This window comes from Lineus longissimus, chromosome 5, assembly GCF_910592395.1.
Source record: "Lineus longissimus chromosome 5, tnLinLong1.2, whole genome shotgun sequence".
Lineage (NCBI taxonomy): Eukaryota > Metazoa > Nemertea > Pilidiophora > Heteronemertea > Lineidae > Lineus > Lineus longissimus.
Genome location: NC_088312.1, coordinates 8681852 through 8698231, shown reverse-complemented (window position 1 = coordinate 8698231; position 16380 = coordinate 8681852). Strand labels below are relative to the sequence as shown.

Sequence of the window (16380 nt, the reverse complement as noted above, 5' to 3'; positions counted from 1 at the left end):
ATTTTCAGTTTGATTAGCATTGTGCAAACATTAAGCAAATCACATCGACAACAAACCTTTGGGTCACTCAATTCAAGGGTCAATCGCTGAAGTGTGAATGAGAGGAAATGGAAAGAATTTAGCAAGGCAAATTGGTCACAAAGAGTGACAGGAGATGACACTGTGAAACCAACAAACACCAAGCACACAAATTCAGGGTAGGCAGACTCCATGTAGAGAACACCTTGGATGAAACATGAAACACCTGGGGCACAATGTCATATTTCGGACTCTTGCGTGTTTTCGTAGGACTGGGAGGCCATCGTACTAGCAGGACAGTTCCCTGTTCATGAATATTAAAGTACAATGTAGTTAGGTGATAGTAGTTTTTACACTGAAGCTGTGCAATCACATGAACAAAACAGGACAGGATGTGCAATGCAATAAATGGAGGGATTATACTGGATGGGATGTTTTCATTTATGCACGTGCTGAGACAAGAGCATCGAAAGATGCAAAATAAACAAGTAAACCTGCCTTGTGGAGTGCCTACAAAAAGTGAAATAAACATAATCGTACAACGAGACGAGTCTGGAGAAGCTGAATATAACAACACAGGTGCAAAGGTGGAATGAAATGAGAACTAAGTAAATGAGATGAATTAAATGACATAAGTTCTAAGATCTTTTGGGAGATTGCCTGCCTCCCATCTTTGATAAAAAGGGGCTTAATTCACCACTAATTAAAACAGAAGGTATGACAGTTAGGAGGGGAATTTGTTGTAGAAATATATGCTATGGATTTCACGCAAACTATATTCCATTTATGTGAAAGACAGATTATAACACAGTGAAGAGCAGCTCAATATGTTTTTAGACTATATTACAGCTATGGACAGGGCAAAAACAGTATGGACAGTTGACAGGTCAGGAAGGTGTACCTCTAAGACCATTCCTTACATACCCTGAAATATGCCTGAAATTTCAGAAAACAACTTTGTGATTCTGTACACTAATAGACATACTGGTTACACCTCCAATACTACACTGTACCACCTGCAGTTTGGTGTTAAATAGATAACTTTACCCTTTTGCCCAATGACATTTTTGAAGGGGATGCAAAGATTTTTAGCTTTGAAATACAATGTACATATAATCGACCAACAAAAACAAATGAGGTTATATGTATGTTAAGTAGCATGCAAAATGAGACACTTAAAGTGCATGCAGTTAGCACCAGAGCATACAGTAAGAATATAAGCTGTTGCATTAAAAGGCAGCTCTGCATTACAAGCAAAATTCTGAACAACAGGCATTTGAGCAGAATATCAGACTGACATATTGTCATATTCTAACACATTATTTCTGAGATAGCTACCTTTTGTTGTTGTTTTTGATGTAAAATCAGTTGGTTCCACTGCGGGAATTCCTGGGTCATCTTCAAGATGACTTGGACCGCTTTGTTCAGGACTGTCTGGATGTCATCGAGACTCGGGCGAAGGAGGATGTTGGGGATCGCCAGGATGATGTCTCCCTTGAAGAGGGGCACCTTGTTGCTCTGATCGCGGGAATCTTTCGTGTATTTGTTTGTCATCTGGAGACGGCGCTTGATGGCATCAAAGGAGAGACGGGTACCTAAGGACAGAAAAAGCCACATGATAATGATGCTGATCACGATAAGAATTTAGACACTAGAAGGAAAACAAGCACTGCAATCCACATAGCAGGTCTTCCAGTAGAAGTCGCTGTAAAACCTACTCTGAGAACACAAAACCATGGAACCTTGGTCATTAGAGTGCAGCCGATTACTATTTTGCTGGAAGTCAAGACAAGGTCCCTTAAGGACCTCAGGTCTCTTCAACACAAAAGGCTTGTACTCACTTTTGACCAGTGCATCCGTGTTCTTCTGACAGAAATAGTTCAGCATGGCATAATAACTGCACGGCTGGCACTCCTGGCACCTCTGCTTCTTGTTCTTGGTGTCTGGCTGCACACAGGTGTAGCCCTCCTCCTCGCTCAGGTTGGTCATCTCATTCTCATGGAGGTGAGACTTCAGCAAGGCAACAAGCTCATCAACAGACTTTTCAACCAGCTGGCTTTGCCTGCAAGATGACGGGTTATAAGATTAAATTTGCTGGGAAAAAGAAAGCAAAATAATTAAAACATGCTAAGAAAGACCCCCCCCTTTACCCTACCGGAAGAACCATTTTACTGTCACTGATTGTAGATGATCAGACATTTTTGATCTTGTGGCTCCCTGCATAAAATCAGGCTAGGGAGGAAGAAGAATCCACCTACTTTGTGAGGTTTTCAGCCGCAAAGGTACAAGTTTCTTCTGTCATTGCCATGAAATGGTCAATGGTGACCGGCTCATCCTCTGGCAGGTCACAGAGGGCTGTCAGGGACATATCCTCAAGGACTTCCTCAATACGGCAATCCAGGATGTCCTGAACTTGCTTGGAAAGTCGCTCCAGGAAGCTCAGGGCCTTGCGGATGCCCTCGAGATCTGGAGAAAAGATGGAGGAGGCATTATAGCTTAATGAGGCACTGTTACTTCTTTCCAAAATAGTGACAACAGAAGTTAAGTTCCTTGTCCAATGACAAACAAACAATAGCACAAAGTTAGCCCAGAGTATAAAAGAGACAGCATAAGCCAACACCCCATTCATACTCACAGTTGTCAAGGTTAAGTGAAGCCCAGCTGAGTGACGTAAGGCCAGGCTTGAGAGCCTCGTCAACTCTCTCCGTGTACGGCCTCATCAGGGGCAGGATGATGGTGGGAATCTCCGACACAATCCTGTCGTATTCAATAAGTGTGTCCTTCAAGCTAGAAAAAGGAAAAAGAATGGTTCAATTAACATTCCAACAACTTAAGGTCTACTAAGGCTGAACATGGTTCAATCAAGCCAAACATATTCAAATATATGGAGGTAGAGAGACCAGCCAAACAGCCATTTTATATGTTGAACTCTGTAACACTTACGCCACATTCATCGCCTTGATGGAGTCCTCCTTTATTATCAGATGAGAGGCCGATTCAGGAATCTCTAAATTCATGCCATGGAGGCACTTGGCTTCCTGCAACAGCTCAAACACCAAGGGATCAAAGTTCACAAACAGTTTCTTGGTGTCTGTGTCTTTGATGAGGAGGGATGCGGAGAGGCCAGATTTGAGGTCGTCGACTGTCCTGAACCAATTTCTGTGGTACAACATCTGCAAAGAGAGACAATTGTGATAAGATGGACCAAACAATGTACAACAATGACTGAGAAAACTTGCATGGATGTCAGACTTGTGATCAGAAAAACATGTGCATGGACTGAATCTTGGAAAGAGAACTCACCTCAAATTCCATCAAGACAGCCGCCATCTTGTTGTAGTTGCGTACAATCTTCTTCCCCTCGGCTCCCTGAAGCAGCTCTGGCTTCTTCTTGAAGAACTTCATCGGCGTTTCAATCTTTCTGAACAGCTGCCTGGACCAGGCAATCTTGCCAGTGATCGGCGGAAGATTTCTCGGGATAGGTGGATCAGCCTTGTGCTTCTGGTACAACTTTCGAACCATTTCCAAATCTTTTCCATAATTCAACAAGATTTTGTTGAACTTCTCATTCATGTCTAATTTAGCACCGCCAATCCTCTCAAACTTTGCAAGCAGGGCCAATGCTTTCTCAGTCTACAAAAATCAAGATACCGGTAATTTATTGAACAAAAGATGCTTGAATTCAATAAGACTGCTGGTAAACCTTACACCAAATGATTTAATCCCATTAGTCCAGGAAAGATCAACCTCAAGGATACCTTTGTGGATGTCATCCTTGTCTGCAGTCTCTTTTACTCGGGGCATTTATTCGACAAGTGTTTCCCCACCAAGACTAAACATCAAGATATCAACTACTTGGACATGGCAAACAGTACATTGAACCGAGTCATGATGCGACTTCGGCAATCCTGTTCAATTGGATATTTCATCAATACTCACAGACAACGTCTTATCAAACCAGCCATCCATGAATATCTGGATCTGGGACTGCAAGAAATCAAACTGACGACAGAACTCCACGAAATCCTGATCAAACTGAAATAAGAAACATAATGAATTAGTATGCTAAGCTCGAGTCAAATTATTGATGTGTTGAAAAGGACACATGCTGTTTTGCTTCTTGTGACTCCTTGCCAGTCTCATAGAACAATGTGATATTCTGAAAGAGTGAAAAATCGTAATTTTTGGATGAAGTCAAAGTCTCTCCAATCCAGTCAGTGAGCACTCAGGAAAGAATTTAAGACAGAAAAGATATTGTAACAAGGTGACGCACAGGCACACACTGAACATCTAGGGTATCTGTCGGAAATGCCACCATCAGTCATTCAACAAAAATAAACAATATTCAATCAAATAGTGAACTTGAAGAGAAGATGTGACTCAAACATGATAAGGGGTTAAACATACTGTATTCTGTCCTGGTTCTAAAGGCTGAAATGATTACGGCGAATAAAAGCACTTACTAGAACAACATCTGAAAACATTTTACTGACTGAACTGTGCAAATTACTACCGTACTGGAGCAAGCCAAATGCTTTGTTCAAATAACTAAGTGTAACAGAATTTCGATTTTAAATCCGAACTTAAATAATTTTACATTCTCGGGATCAGATTTATTTGAAGCAATGCTTTAGTTGATGGACCAGAGTCATTAAGACAGCAAGCACAGGGGTATATTACTACATTTTGTCAGCAATTATGTATGTTGCTGGTCCTTCTGGGTAGTTTTTGTCACTAGGTTTCTAGTTCTGCCTGGCCGTCTTTCAGGTAGATAATGAAAAAACAACATTTTGTACCTACATAATGGCCATGGACAATGTGGCATAGTTCTGGTTGTGGTGGTGCTGCTTTAAACATAAAGCATACATACCTCAGTCTTCCTGTGATCCAAAATGTCATAATTCTTCTTCTTTGCGCTTTCACAGATTGTCTTGAACCTGACGACCATGGTGTCGATGCCTTCAATCTTGACATCAGGTAGGTTGGAATAGCTCTCCATGGTGTTGATCATGGTGATGATCTTCTCGAGACGTTTGCAGAAAGTGTCGAATTTACCAAAGATGTAGTTCTCGCTGAAAGGGGAAATGTAGGTTAAGTTATAACTGTAACACTTTAGAATCTTTTATAACTAAAATTTGCCTAAACAGAGAGTCTGTTGCTTTCTTCACATCAAAATTTGTCTTGTATATATTACTTTGAGCTCACCTTCTCTGTCTGGCAAAGCTCATGCTTAGCCAAGGCCTGAAAATCCATGGTAAAACTTCTCAATTGATCAACTTTTGTCATGACATGACATTATTGTTCACCATGTCAGAAGATCTTTCTGTGTTCAGCTTGCGAAGTTATAGAATTTACCTGAATTCAAACTGCCTCTCATTGGGCGTCTGCCTGAGTTTTTCCTTGGTTTTCTGGAAGTACTTCTGATACTCTGTGTTAAGATCCATGCTGTCCGTCAGTCTCTGGAGCAGTTCCCCCCTGAAATATCAATCAAACAATTGCATGGAGCGCTCCAAGTGGACACAAGCTGCCAAGTGATCATGATTCAGAGAAACATCTTTCCAAAAACTCAGGAATCATCAAAGAATATAGAACATGATCATTCACTGGAAAGCTTTCAAAGATCACTTTCCAATGGAATCATTTGTATCCTGAAGAAATTTACATTTGATGTTACAATATGACATGAAGGATATTGCGACATGTATCGTACTTTCCGTAATACTACTCACCTTGGATGCTCCCAGATCTTCGTGACGCCATTCTTGATGTAAGCCTTGCAGGTCGTGATCATTTGATTGGTGATCTTCACGAACAGCGATGTCATTCTCTCCGATGTGTTATAGTACTGAGAAATACTGTAGATCATCCTGATAGCACTCATTAACTTTGGAATGTGCTCAACCAAGGATGCCTGGAAATATTTTTAAAATTTACAACATCTGAAGAATGAAGTTGAAGTTCTTGCTAAGAACTTGCTGCCAGCACCATTCAAGTCATGGTTGATTTATTCTATGCAGAAAGGCAGCAGACTGGAATTCAAGTGATAAACTCACCAATATGTGAGGATATCACCCGATGAATTTTTGGTGGTGCGATCTGTCAGGTCAGGTAACTTACCGGGGTGCACTTTGTAAGTGGTCCAAAGAACTTGTCAAGTGTGTAAAGGTATTTCACATTGTCCTTGGCTTCATTTGCTGCGTCAGTAATACGCATATCGAGCTCCTTCCATTTCTTCAACATCTTGGATTTGGCGGCATGTAGGATACCAACTAAAGCTTTGCACCGGGGACTCTTGATCTGTTCTAACAAGCTGCAAGAAAAATCAGACAATTATTGAATGCTCGTCTTGGTCACGTTGCAGATATTGGTAACCTTTACTTAACTGCTTGCCATATTGCATTCTCATCATTAGGTCCATCTTTGGAGTCAAAGATGGAACAAGAAAGGCAATTCAAAGATTGCCAACCTGGTCAGACACAACCTGGGACTCCTATCATTCTCAATAGTGTCTTCTTTCATCACTACTTGCGCCAAGTCTCGGAACCTTGATACCTCTCCCCCCCCACCTGTACTGTTTAATGCCAGTATCGGCTTAACACTAGAAAAGTGAGGTAAGAGGGAATTAACTGATAATTTACTTGTTGAACTTTGAAGTTCGGCTCTTCCAGTAGTTGAGTTCAGCGGTGGGTCCAATGTCGTCTGCCTCCCGCCTCATCTGCTCACTCTCAGCCAACACCTGCTCAATCTGTTTGGCCCAGAGGCCGAGCAGCTCCTCCATCTTCTCAAGGGTGTCAGTGTTGCTTGCTAGAGATGAAAGAAGAAACTCAAGGTCGAGGTTTTTGTAAAAACTCAAACTTTCTAGGGATACATACAGTAGACCCAGGGAAATGTGCGACCATTTGATAAAAATTCTATCAACTGCGAGTTGGTCGACTCAAAGGACCATGGGGATAAACTGTGTGGCCTTCGGAGGCATTGGATTAATTTCAATGTTATTTATTGGCTCAGCAGTTGTAACTGGCCACAGTGACAAAGCCTGCTTTGAGCAGAGGGGACCAAAGTCTCAGCTAGTACCGATGCTCTTTTTGGGTCAAGCGAACCCATTCATTGAATTATCAATCTACTAAGTACCTGCACTTTGGTAGTCTGCTGGCGTTTTGAGGGGATCTAACATGTAGCCCAAATCGTTATCACCCAAGGTCACTTGACCTTCCATATTGTCCTTGGCGCCCATCAGACTTGCTACGAATTTCTCCAGCGTCTCCAAGAAATCTTGTACCTGGCTGTTGCTGCTATCTTTAAGAGGTCCCCAGTTCTGAAGGTAAAGTGTATCATTATTTGTTTTGTAGTCTCTTTCAATTTATGACCATATCACATTGCTAAACAATGGTCATCAGTCATCGCTCATGGTGCCATAATGGCCCATGTTAGGTCAAAGTACACCAAACACGTGCAGCATAGAGATAATGAAATATGGGATGAGATCAAGATTTCAGAAAGATTTCTTCTATCATCAGACATTCTTGAGCAACATATGTTCTTCCGATAAAATATACCCACCTCATTGCCTTGGAGTGCAGGCAGCATGATTTTCGAGATATATCTCTCGAATCCTTCCAGTAACTTCCCACCCTTGGCGTCCACAATGCCATAGTTCACTTCCTGAGCAATATTCTGCACCGTGATGGGCTTGTCGGTGATTTTCAGGAAATGGAAGCACAGGCCAGTCAGACCCTGAAAAATGTAGATCAAATGAATGAAGAGTCTAAGCTTGGCAGGCCAGGGGGAGACAACTTTAAGGAGGCAGCCCCACTACAGGGTGGCTACAAGAAGACGAAAGAAAGTATCGAAAATGTTGGTCTAAATCTATTAATTGACAAATCTATCTATTGGCCATACATCTTACTTACCTCACATTTGCCATTTGTGATGAAGAGTTTCTTCTGGGGGTTGGCATTGATGACGCTTGAGGTCTCTGTCCGTGAGAACATGGCTTCACGCTTGAAAGGAGACATAATCATGTCAATTTAAACGAACATGCTCTGCCACATGCTAGGATTTATGATAACTAGACCAGGTACACTGCAGCAGTTATAAAGAGCTTTTGGGATAGGGCAGTAACTATAACCTCATGCAAAGGAAAATAACAAAATCAATGTACTGTTATATCCATTGGGCCCAAAAGTATTCGCACCCTCAATCTTATGTATTTGCATACCTAGACAGTTGCCAAGTCAACATTTTAAAAGCTAGTTAATCTCGGTCTCAAACGCTATAAACCGAGACTCATAGGAAAGGAAATCATTGCAAACTAGAGATCAATATCACCAATTTTTTATATCAGCCTATTCTTTACTTTACTTACCACAATCTCCTGGTAATAGAATATTAATTTCCTGCTTCCTCCCGCTTTGAAAAACTCATCGATCAAATCAAACTTCTCATCGGTCAGGAGGAAATCCTCAACAGCACTCACGTCCAAACCAAGAGAATCGCCAAGCTGAATATAACGCAAATATTTCACATCAATTAAGGGAACTTATATATATATATATACATTTATAAATTCATGTAGGGAAACTTGAATTTTTAATGTTGATAACTGAAAGACCCCATGGCCAGTCTTTCTGTGGCTGTTCAGACTTCTTGACACAGAAAGACACTGATATCATAAACCCCTGGAGTGACATACTTTAGCTGCTGCGTTCCAACTACAATCAATGGTTCTTCATTCTATCAGTTTCAACTGCCAATAACTTTTTAGCTTCAAGCAGGATCACAAACTGGTTCCCTTCAATAAAGGATTGCAAGAAACTTACCTTTTGAAATAAGTATGTATGGCGTTGGTCCATCTGAAAACAACACAGTAGAAGTTAGCAAAAGTAAGTCTGATCTGGCCGAAAACAGCCACTTAATAATGACACCATGAAAAACTTTGAGCAAGAAAGCAGGTTTGTTTCACAAGTACCAGCAAAGGTTGAGAGGGTGTGTGAGTAAGTATTTAGTATCATGTTGAAGTCATCAGCTGGGTCATCTTAAGTTTGCCAGAATCTTGTATGAAGAACAGCAATAAAATGCCCAGTTGATCCTGACCAACTTAAATTGAACTCCAGTTTTCTGAGACTTAGATTCTGTGCATTTGTTCAAACTTGGTCAAGAAAGTGTAAATATGTGGCAGTAATTATTGAGGTGGCATTAGAATGGGCAATTAGATGTCAAGTTGTCATTTCCTTCTATACATAGTGATTAATGGTGCTTTCATTTTTAATGGGAAAACATTAATTACTGGAGAGTGGACATTATTGAGACATATCATGATCACCAATGGCTACTACTGTTAACTGGTCAAGTTTGCATTATAACAGAATCATTTATCATCATACTGAGAAAGAGAGCAATGGAAAATCACACAAAATTTGTTAACAGAGTTTATAAAAGGCACAACATCATTACTGACAACAAGATATAATTTCGATCATAAAGAAAGTTTCACAACACATATTAAAAAATATGATTTATTTTCATAATGACCTGTAGAAATAACCTATTGCCCTAGTATATATGTAGTGTAATTTTTTTCTAAATATCAAACATCTCTTGCATTGAGTTTTATTTAGTTTTGATGGCTTTCACCAGATGGCCTGAACTGATATCCTTTCAAAGTTTAGTCAAGTCATCATATTTTCTCAGACAGTATTTCAAAGGATAATTGCAAATCATCACACCAACAAAAGCCCAACATGTGTCTGATGAACTGATTAAAATGCTGAAAAGATAGCTAGAGGGGGCAAGAACCAATTAGAATGCTTTTCAATGGATGAACAAGAGTCCCCATAGTTATCGACCCGGGTTATCAGACTCTGGAAACTAACTTTAGGAAGAAGAAATTGTTTCACACAGTTTTGAGAGCAGTGGTGGTGGGGTGGCGTAATGGTTCAAGCTCCTGGCCTGGATCATGAGCCAAAGGAGCTGTCTCTAGACCTTTGAGATGAGGCCTACCTGTATGGGAAGGGTATTGTCACAGGGACTCCGAGAAAGCCCTCTACCTGAATTTCAATGTTTTGGGGACATCTTTAAAAATATTATTCCCTTTAAATTGGCACAAAATAATTGCGATATTGTTGATAAAATGGCGTAAGAAATGGCCCAAGGGCAGCTGCCACTTGTAATTACTAAAGATCAATAAAGTTAATAGAATTCGTCAATATGAATACATGACTAGGTAGGATAATATTGAGTCTGTTGGCTAATCTACATACCATTTGGTGCTAATTCATGTAACTTGATTGGTATGTGAATTGTAGTGATATTGATGTTGGTTTTCATTGTTGACAGTTGGGGACATGGTCAATAACTGACCGAGTTTTAGCACAAGAATACCTTGGCTGGATGTAACTTGTTTAGTTCTTGACATGTTTACACTAGCTGATGAAGCTCATGGCTTTAGCAATAGACGAGCTTGAGATGAATGTTAACATTACTGTTAAACCATGCTGACTCTGATGCATTTGCGTCACCAAATGACTAGGCAATCTCAAAACCTACAGGGTCAAGAATTGTTGTCAAATCGACCCAGTAGTTTTCACACAGTGGCCAAAAAGGACAGTGACATTTACTTCTGAAGTCGACTAGGTGAATATTTTGTTATTGTGATTGTGCAAGTAGCACTACTTTTTTCATCTTTGTCATGTTTATAGATAAGACGGCATACCATATCGTGGGTTGAATAGCGTATGGTAATCAATCAACACGGATTACACCTCATTATTAGAGCTTTTTTTCTATAGATTGCACATGATATAGGCCATATAGAAATGTAATACAGATTTTACCAATACGCATAGACGAATTAAACTGTACAAAACCTATAATCATAGCTTAACAACAAACACATGACAACACACTATAAACTAGTAACACTAACAGAAAGAAAATCCCAATGCAAACGAAAGCTGCAATTCAACAGATTAAAAATAAATAAATTTTTCTTAACCTTTTGAATGATATGTATATATGCGCATGGAGTAATGACTTTTAGGCCCTTTCAAACAAAAAGCTAAAGGGTTGACAGTTTTATACACTGAAGTAATAATTTTTGAAATCAAAAGTAAATTTTCTGTTCAAGACGATGCACCTTTCTTGTCAACTGTGAGGACATCGCCAGTTTGGTATCTCTCAAAGTAATCAAGAAGATTTCAACTAATTAACAACTTTTCACAACCAGCACTCTGAATAAACTAATTTTCAATTCGTTTTGTTTTAAAATTGAATACAGCGTCAGTGGTAGACTCCAATTGCACTCACAAATAGTTAGGTTAAGAAAAAAGACAACACCCAGGCTCAAAAATTCCTGGCACATCTTTTTGTTCATTCAAATGAGTATTATTGCTTTCGCAAAACTGCACTACATGATGATATAATGGTACCTTTTTACTTTTTAAAACTATCTGAGTTACATGTACCTGCTCACGAATTTTTGATCCCTGTAACACATAGCATTTTAGAAAATGATTTACCTGCTGTTAGTTTTAATGAAAATGTTTAAAATATGTTATTTATGAGGGGTGTTAGGGGTGTGTTCCTCATATGCCCCCCCCCCCCCCCTCTAAATCAACCACACTCTAGATTTATTATTGTTGTCAAGGAGAGGGGGCAATTTAGACCTTGTTCCCCAATTTTTCTAAAACTGGTCATACAACTGTTACTTATAAGTGGCCAAAATGGCCTCGCTAATTGCCGAAAAAATTTGACAGAAATTTGCCAAACAAATAACTAATGGTTTTACATGGCATGAGCGCCAAGCACCACAATAGCCAAGAATGTGCAAACGCTTGATTAGCCAATTAGAACTGTCCTCAAACAGCTATAATGTTGTCTAGAAACCCCATTCAATTGGAATGTGCTCCAACAACTTGATAACTAAAGACGATTAGCCCTGTAGAAGAAGCCATACTATTCTTGTAGATTTTCAATCTGACTGATCTGAACGCTAGGGTTGACTAATGCTTCAATCTATATGACAATTCACCGTTATCGACACAAGTTCAATTTGCACAGAAGTTACATTCTTGGTTTAGTCTCTGATTTTGTGCATTTAGATTAGAAAGCTTTATGGTAGGGGAACAGACATAGGAATATGCCTAGTGTAGTCCATACCTGAAGACGCCTCTCATCTCTGCTCGCCTTCATCTGTTTCTGCATCTCTTTCATGGCCTCCCCCGAAAGCACCACATTCTTCTTCGGGCCCATCTGAAGGAAGACACAGACAAAATCAGTCTAAAATACAAGTTTAAGACCTGGAATTCTGCAAAATAACGGCCACCAAAAACATGTATACAACGATTTTCAACTAATTCATAGAAATAGAATTGATGCAGTATGGCACATGTGAAAAACGTGACAAAGATGCCTTCAGTCACTGAATGAATGAGAGATGACATCAAGATGTAACTTGAAAAGGCAATCACTATTTTACATCTTAAACAAGCAAAAGCCTATAGTAAAGTAGTTCTATGTGTAAATTAGATTAGTGGAATCCATCCCATATGGTTGCCTTTCAACATAGATAAGTTATTTAAGTTTTTGATGTCTCCATTTACATTTGACTTCTGACAACAGCAACTGTTTGTTCTTGGATTGGAAGAGCAAAGATTAAATAATGATATATTGGGATACTGGAGATTATCAGACTGAAATAATGGGTCATCATCATGCAACAGTCACACCAGGTAGTTCTGCTATTATAAATTATTGCATGCTTTCTTAATATAAGGGTAAATTTTACCAGCCCTCTGTTCCAACCAAAATCAAACACCAGATCAATTCGTATTTTAAGAGAAGTCATGTTTATCAAGCACCCGGACCAACCTTTGACTCTCAGTAAAGTTAAACTCTCTGCCACCACCAAATATGTGCATGCTACTTACAGCAGGACTAAGCAAATAAGGTGAAACACTTCCAGACTGGAACAAATTGCAATAAAACATTTAACTTGGTAAGTTGAAAAAATACTCGTACATCAGCAGGTACTGAAGCCACCATTACCGATGCCTCTATACCTTACTTACGCCCACAGCATTGCTTCCGTGACTGCTTAAAGAATCCTGGTAAGAATCGCGACGAGGGCCGTGCCTCTGATGACGCCGATCCTTGATAAATTGTAAGAATTCAAAAAATCAGCCGTTCAAACTCAAAGACACTTGTTATCAACCTGGACTGACCCAGGCAATGTTTGGGAATCATTCATCCTTTACCAAATTGATGGAGGTGATACTACAGGGTAACAAAGTTTTGCCGTTGTACCTCAGTCCATACATCCGTACATCTGTCATCATTAAAAGAGCAAAAGCTGTTTATGATAATGAATGTAGTTTGAGTTGACTAATCTTCAATCAAGTTCCTCTATCTTCTACTAAGTCCCAGTTTGAGTAACTCTATGACTGTGCATTTTGTACAAGTGATTTCTAGTGTTACATCTCAGCAATCATACATTGAAGTAATATATTGTATAATTACAAGATATTTCATTGAAAGACTAATCACTAATATGATACTAATAAACCACTAGACCTAGAGTAGTTAGTAAGTACCTAGTTTGGGTGTGCAGTTATAAATGAACACCAATTATTTTTTTCATATGCCGATTATCATAGACTATAAATTAGAGACCAACTAAGTCTGTACAGGGAACTGAGTACGAATCCTTACCAGTACCACTGTTTGGCCATTGTTTCCCTAACAAATGTGAAGAAAAAAATTGCATGAAAGTGACCAAAACTAAAATTACCTCGTTCTTCATATTAAGGGAAAGTGTGGATCCTGACATAGTCATTATGAATGATGAACTTCAAAATTACCAATCTTCACACAAACAAACTTTTCTCTCGCTTCGAGTTGTATTAGTATTATCATCCAGAATATCCATCCAGAAAAGCGGTTTACTCTGTATCTGACATGATCTCATCATTGAATCTAGAGAACTGACACACATCACCACATTCAGCTCCGTTGGTATTCTAATAGTGAACCAAGTTGCCGGTGTATACCAAACTTAGCAAGTAGCCAAGGAGAGAAGACTTCTCACAAGTTGTAACACACCACACTCATTACGAAATATATTTATTGAAATAACATCACCAAGGCTTTGACTACCGTGGCTAATTTTATGACGAAATAGGAGTTGGGGGCAAGTTTTATGGCATAATGATCAATTTTAGGATCATTAAACTAGTTTCACCAAATTTATTTTTTCATCCATTATCTCATGGCATCTTAGTTCTTACTTTCATATAATTTTTTTCACTTTCGTTTTCTTCATTTCTTCCATTTATGTATGATACATGTTTCTCAACACGTAAATAATTCAATTCATGCAATTTTTTAACAATGCAATACATGACAATAGCCCCACAGGCTTTGTGTCCTAAGCCTTGATCTTTGAAACAACAGTAAAAACCAACATTTCATACCTTAAGAATGTGTCCCTTCAAAATAACCCAATCAAAGAAAATTCATGATTTGTTAGAGTAGACAAATATTGACTCAAATAAAAAAGTGCCTAAATTAACTAGATGGACAAACAATTGAAAGTGAGAGTATCAATGGTGGGAGTTTAGAAATGAACAAAAGTATGGACATGGTGAAACTGAAATTCTCGATATGCATTTGATTTTCCTTCTCTCCCTCACCTCGCTGTCTGAATCTTGGAGAAACACCAGGCTTTGAAGGAGCTCAGGATCAGAGTCGAGATACTGATCATCTGCGTCAAAGCTGCTGTACAAAAGCTCTCTTTGCAAACTGTCAGGGGTACTGGACTCCATTTTGAAGATGAATTCGCAATTTCAACTCCAAAGGTGCCAAAATATATATATCACCCATCCAGGGATTGAACTTCAAATTTAATTATTTCAGGATATCCAAAGAATTTACAAAAAGTCAACCAACCCAACCCTTCGGCTTCTGCCCAACTTATGTTTCACAACAGCAGCGATACCGTGCATGATACTGCTGTGTTCTCCCCATGCATTATTGCTGGACATGGCGTGAGGGCGCTCAAAACCCTTGAGACAAAATTCATCTACAATCTACAATGTAGTCACGAGACAAGATGTCACACACAAGGTTATGAAATATGTACCAGCATCTCAATGAGAATGTGATCGATTCAACTAACATCTAAGAAATCTTAAATTATTCATCATTACAGGAATGTTAATTAATCTGAAAGTAGCAAGCTTTGTGATCACATCAATTGGTTAAAGTAGTTGACCTTCGACCTGCATGAAACTTCAAAAGGTCATGCATGTACCCAATGGTTTGCCTTTAATTTGAAATTAAACTCATTGTAGTCTATGCACGCATCACAACATTCTTTTCAAGTCAATCAAGAGGGTTTATACTTTGAAGGGTCTGAATGACCCTACTTGAAGATGACCCTGAATGTTTGAAACCAGAAAAGTCTATTTTTAAAAGGTCGATTGCAATCTTTCATGAAAAATGGCCCGACTTTCCTGGCAATGCACTCTAACATCCTAGGGCATGTGGAGAGACAAGAGAAATCATTGACCCGTCATAATTATGAAAAGTAGTGCCAATAAATCAGAAATTACCATTGAATTAATGAACAAAGCAAACATGGAGATAACCATTGCCGCATTGGATATACCTGTAATTTATCAAGGCATAAAAGATAAATCATGCCTCCTCACAAAAGGTCACAACTAACCTAACAGGTCTCATAGAAATCAAAAGTGTCTGAATGGGTTCTGTACACAAAGACTGTTGACTTCTGTCATTGATCATTGGCACTGAAGACCAGATATCAAAAGCAGACAGAAGAGACCGGCTTTAGTTGAGCAGTTCAGTCACAGTAGCCTACTTTTGAGTAGACTGATGACATTTAAGCTAATTTGTATTGGCTTTTCCCGTTCTACTCTTCAAGTCAATTCTTTGAAAACAGAAAGTCAGATGGCCAAATACCTTACTTCTTTACTTAACTTACATACTGACACCGATTTCAAAACCTTTTTTTTATCAATAATTCTTGTCTGCGTTATGCATTCAAGATTGTAAAGATGACAAAAAAACCAGATATTCCTTTTAAGAAATCATAAGCATCAATTCTTGAGAAACCAGTACAGTTATAAAACTGCATAAGCCCATGCAGAATGGGCTTGAACATATTATTTTTAATATGGGCATGAAGGCGGATTAAACATTATTAGGCCTTTTCAAATCATGGAGAGTTTTTATACCAATTACATTCTGCATACTGTGGCAATGCGTTCTGGCTATCAAGTCTGGGAGGTTTTATAAAACCTCCTGAACAGGTATATAAGCTTAATCACCAAAACGTCTCGGTAA

At 39.1% G+C, this 16380-nt stretch overlaps 1 protein-coding gene across 3 annotated transcripts in view; it reads right to left on the bottom strand.

Moving 5' to 3' along the window:
- The window catches only part of LOC135487455 (dynein axonemal heavy chain 5-like), a 42529-nt gene that overhangs the window by 24651 nt on the left and 1498 nt on the right, over window positions 1-16380 (bottom strand). The window contains exons 3-21 of one of the 3 annotated variants that reach the window (XM_064771112.1): window positions 13726-13752; window positions 12175-12267; window positions 8838-8870; window positions 8384-8518; window positions 7929-8018; window positions 7579-7752; window positions 7150-7333; window positions 6657-6822; window positions 6136-6328; window positions 5748-5929; window positions 5374-5493; window positions 4889-5090; window positions 3958-4053; window positions 3322-3651; window positions 2962-3191; window positions 2654-2805; window positions 2277-2484; window positions 1860-2080; window positions 1357-1613 (exon numbers count right to left, since the gene is read on the bottom strand). In XM_064771112.1, coding sequence (XP_064627182.1) covers window positions 1357-1613; window positions 1860-2080; window positions 2277-2484; window positions 2654-2805; window positions 2962-3191; window positions 3322-3651; window positions 3958-4053; window positions 4889-5090; window positions 5374-5493; window positions 5748-5929; window positions 6136-6328; window positions 6657-6822; window positions 7150-7333; window positions 7579-7752; window positions 7929-8018; window positions 8384-8518; window positions 8838-8870; window positions 12175-12267; window positions 13726-13752 — 3093 coding nt within the window. Of the gene's footprint in view, window positions 1-1356; window positions 1614-1859; window positions 2081-2276; window positions 2485-2653; window positions 2806-2961; window positions 3192-3321; window positions 3652-3957; window positions 4054-4888; window positions 5091-5373; window positions 5494-5747; window positions 5930-6135; window positions 6329-6656; window positions 6823-7149; window positions 7334-7578; window positions 7753-7928; window positions 8019-8383; window positions 8519-8837; window positions 8871-12174; window positions 12268-13085; window positions 13167-13725; window positions 13753-16380 lie in introns of all 3 variants that reach the window. The other 2 variants (XM_064771111.1, XM_064771113.1) reach the window with 2 other exon arrangements.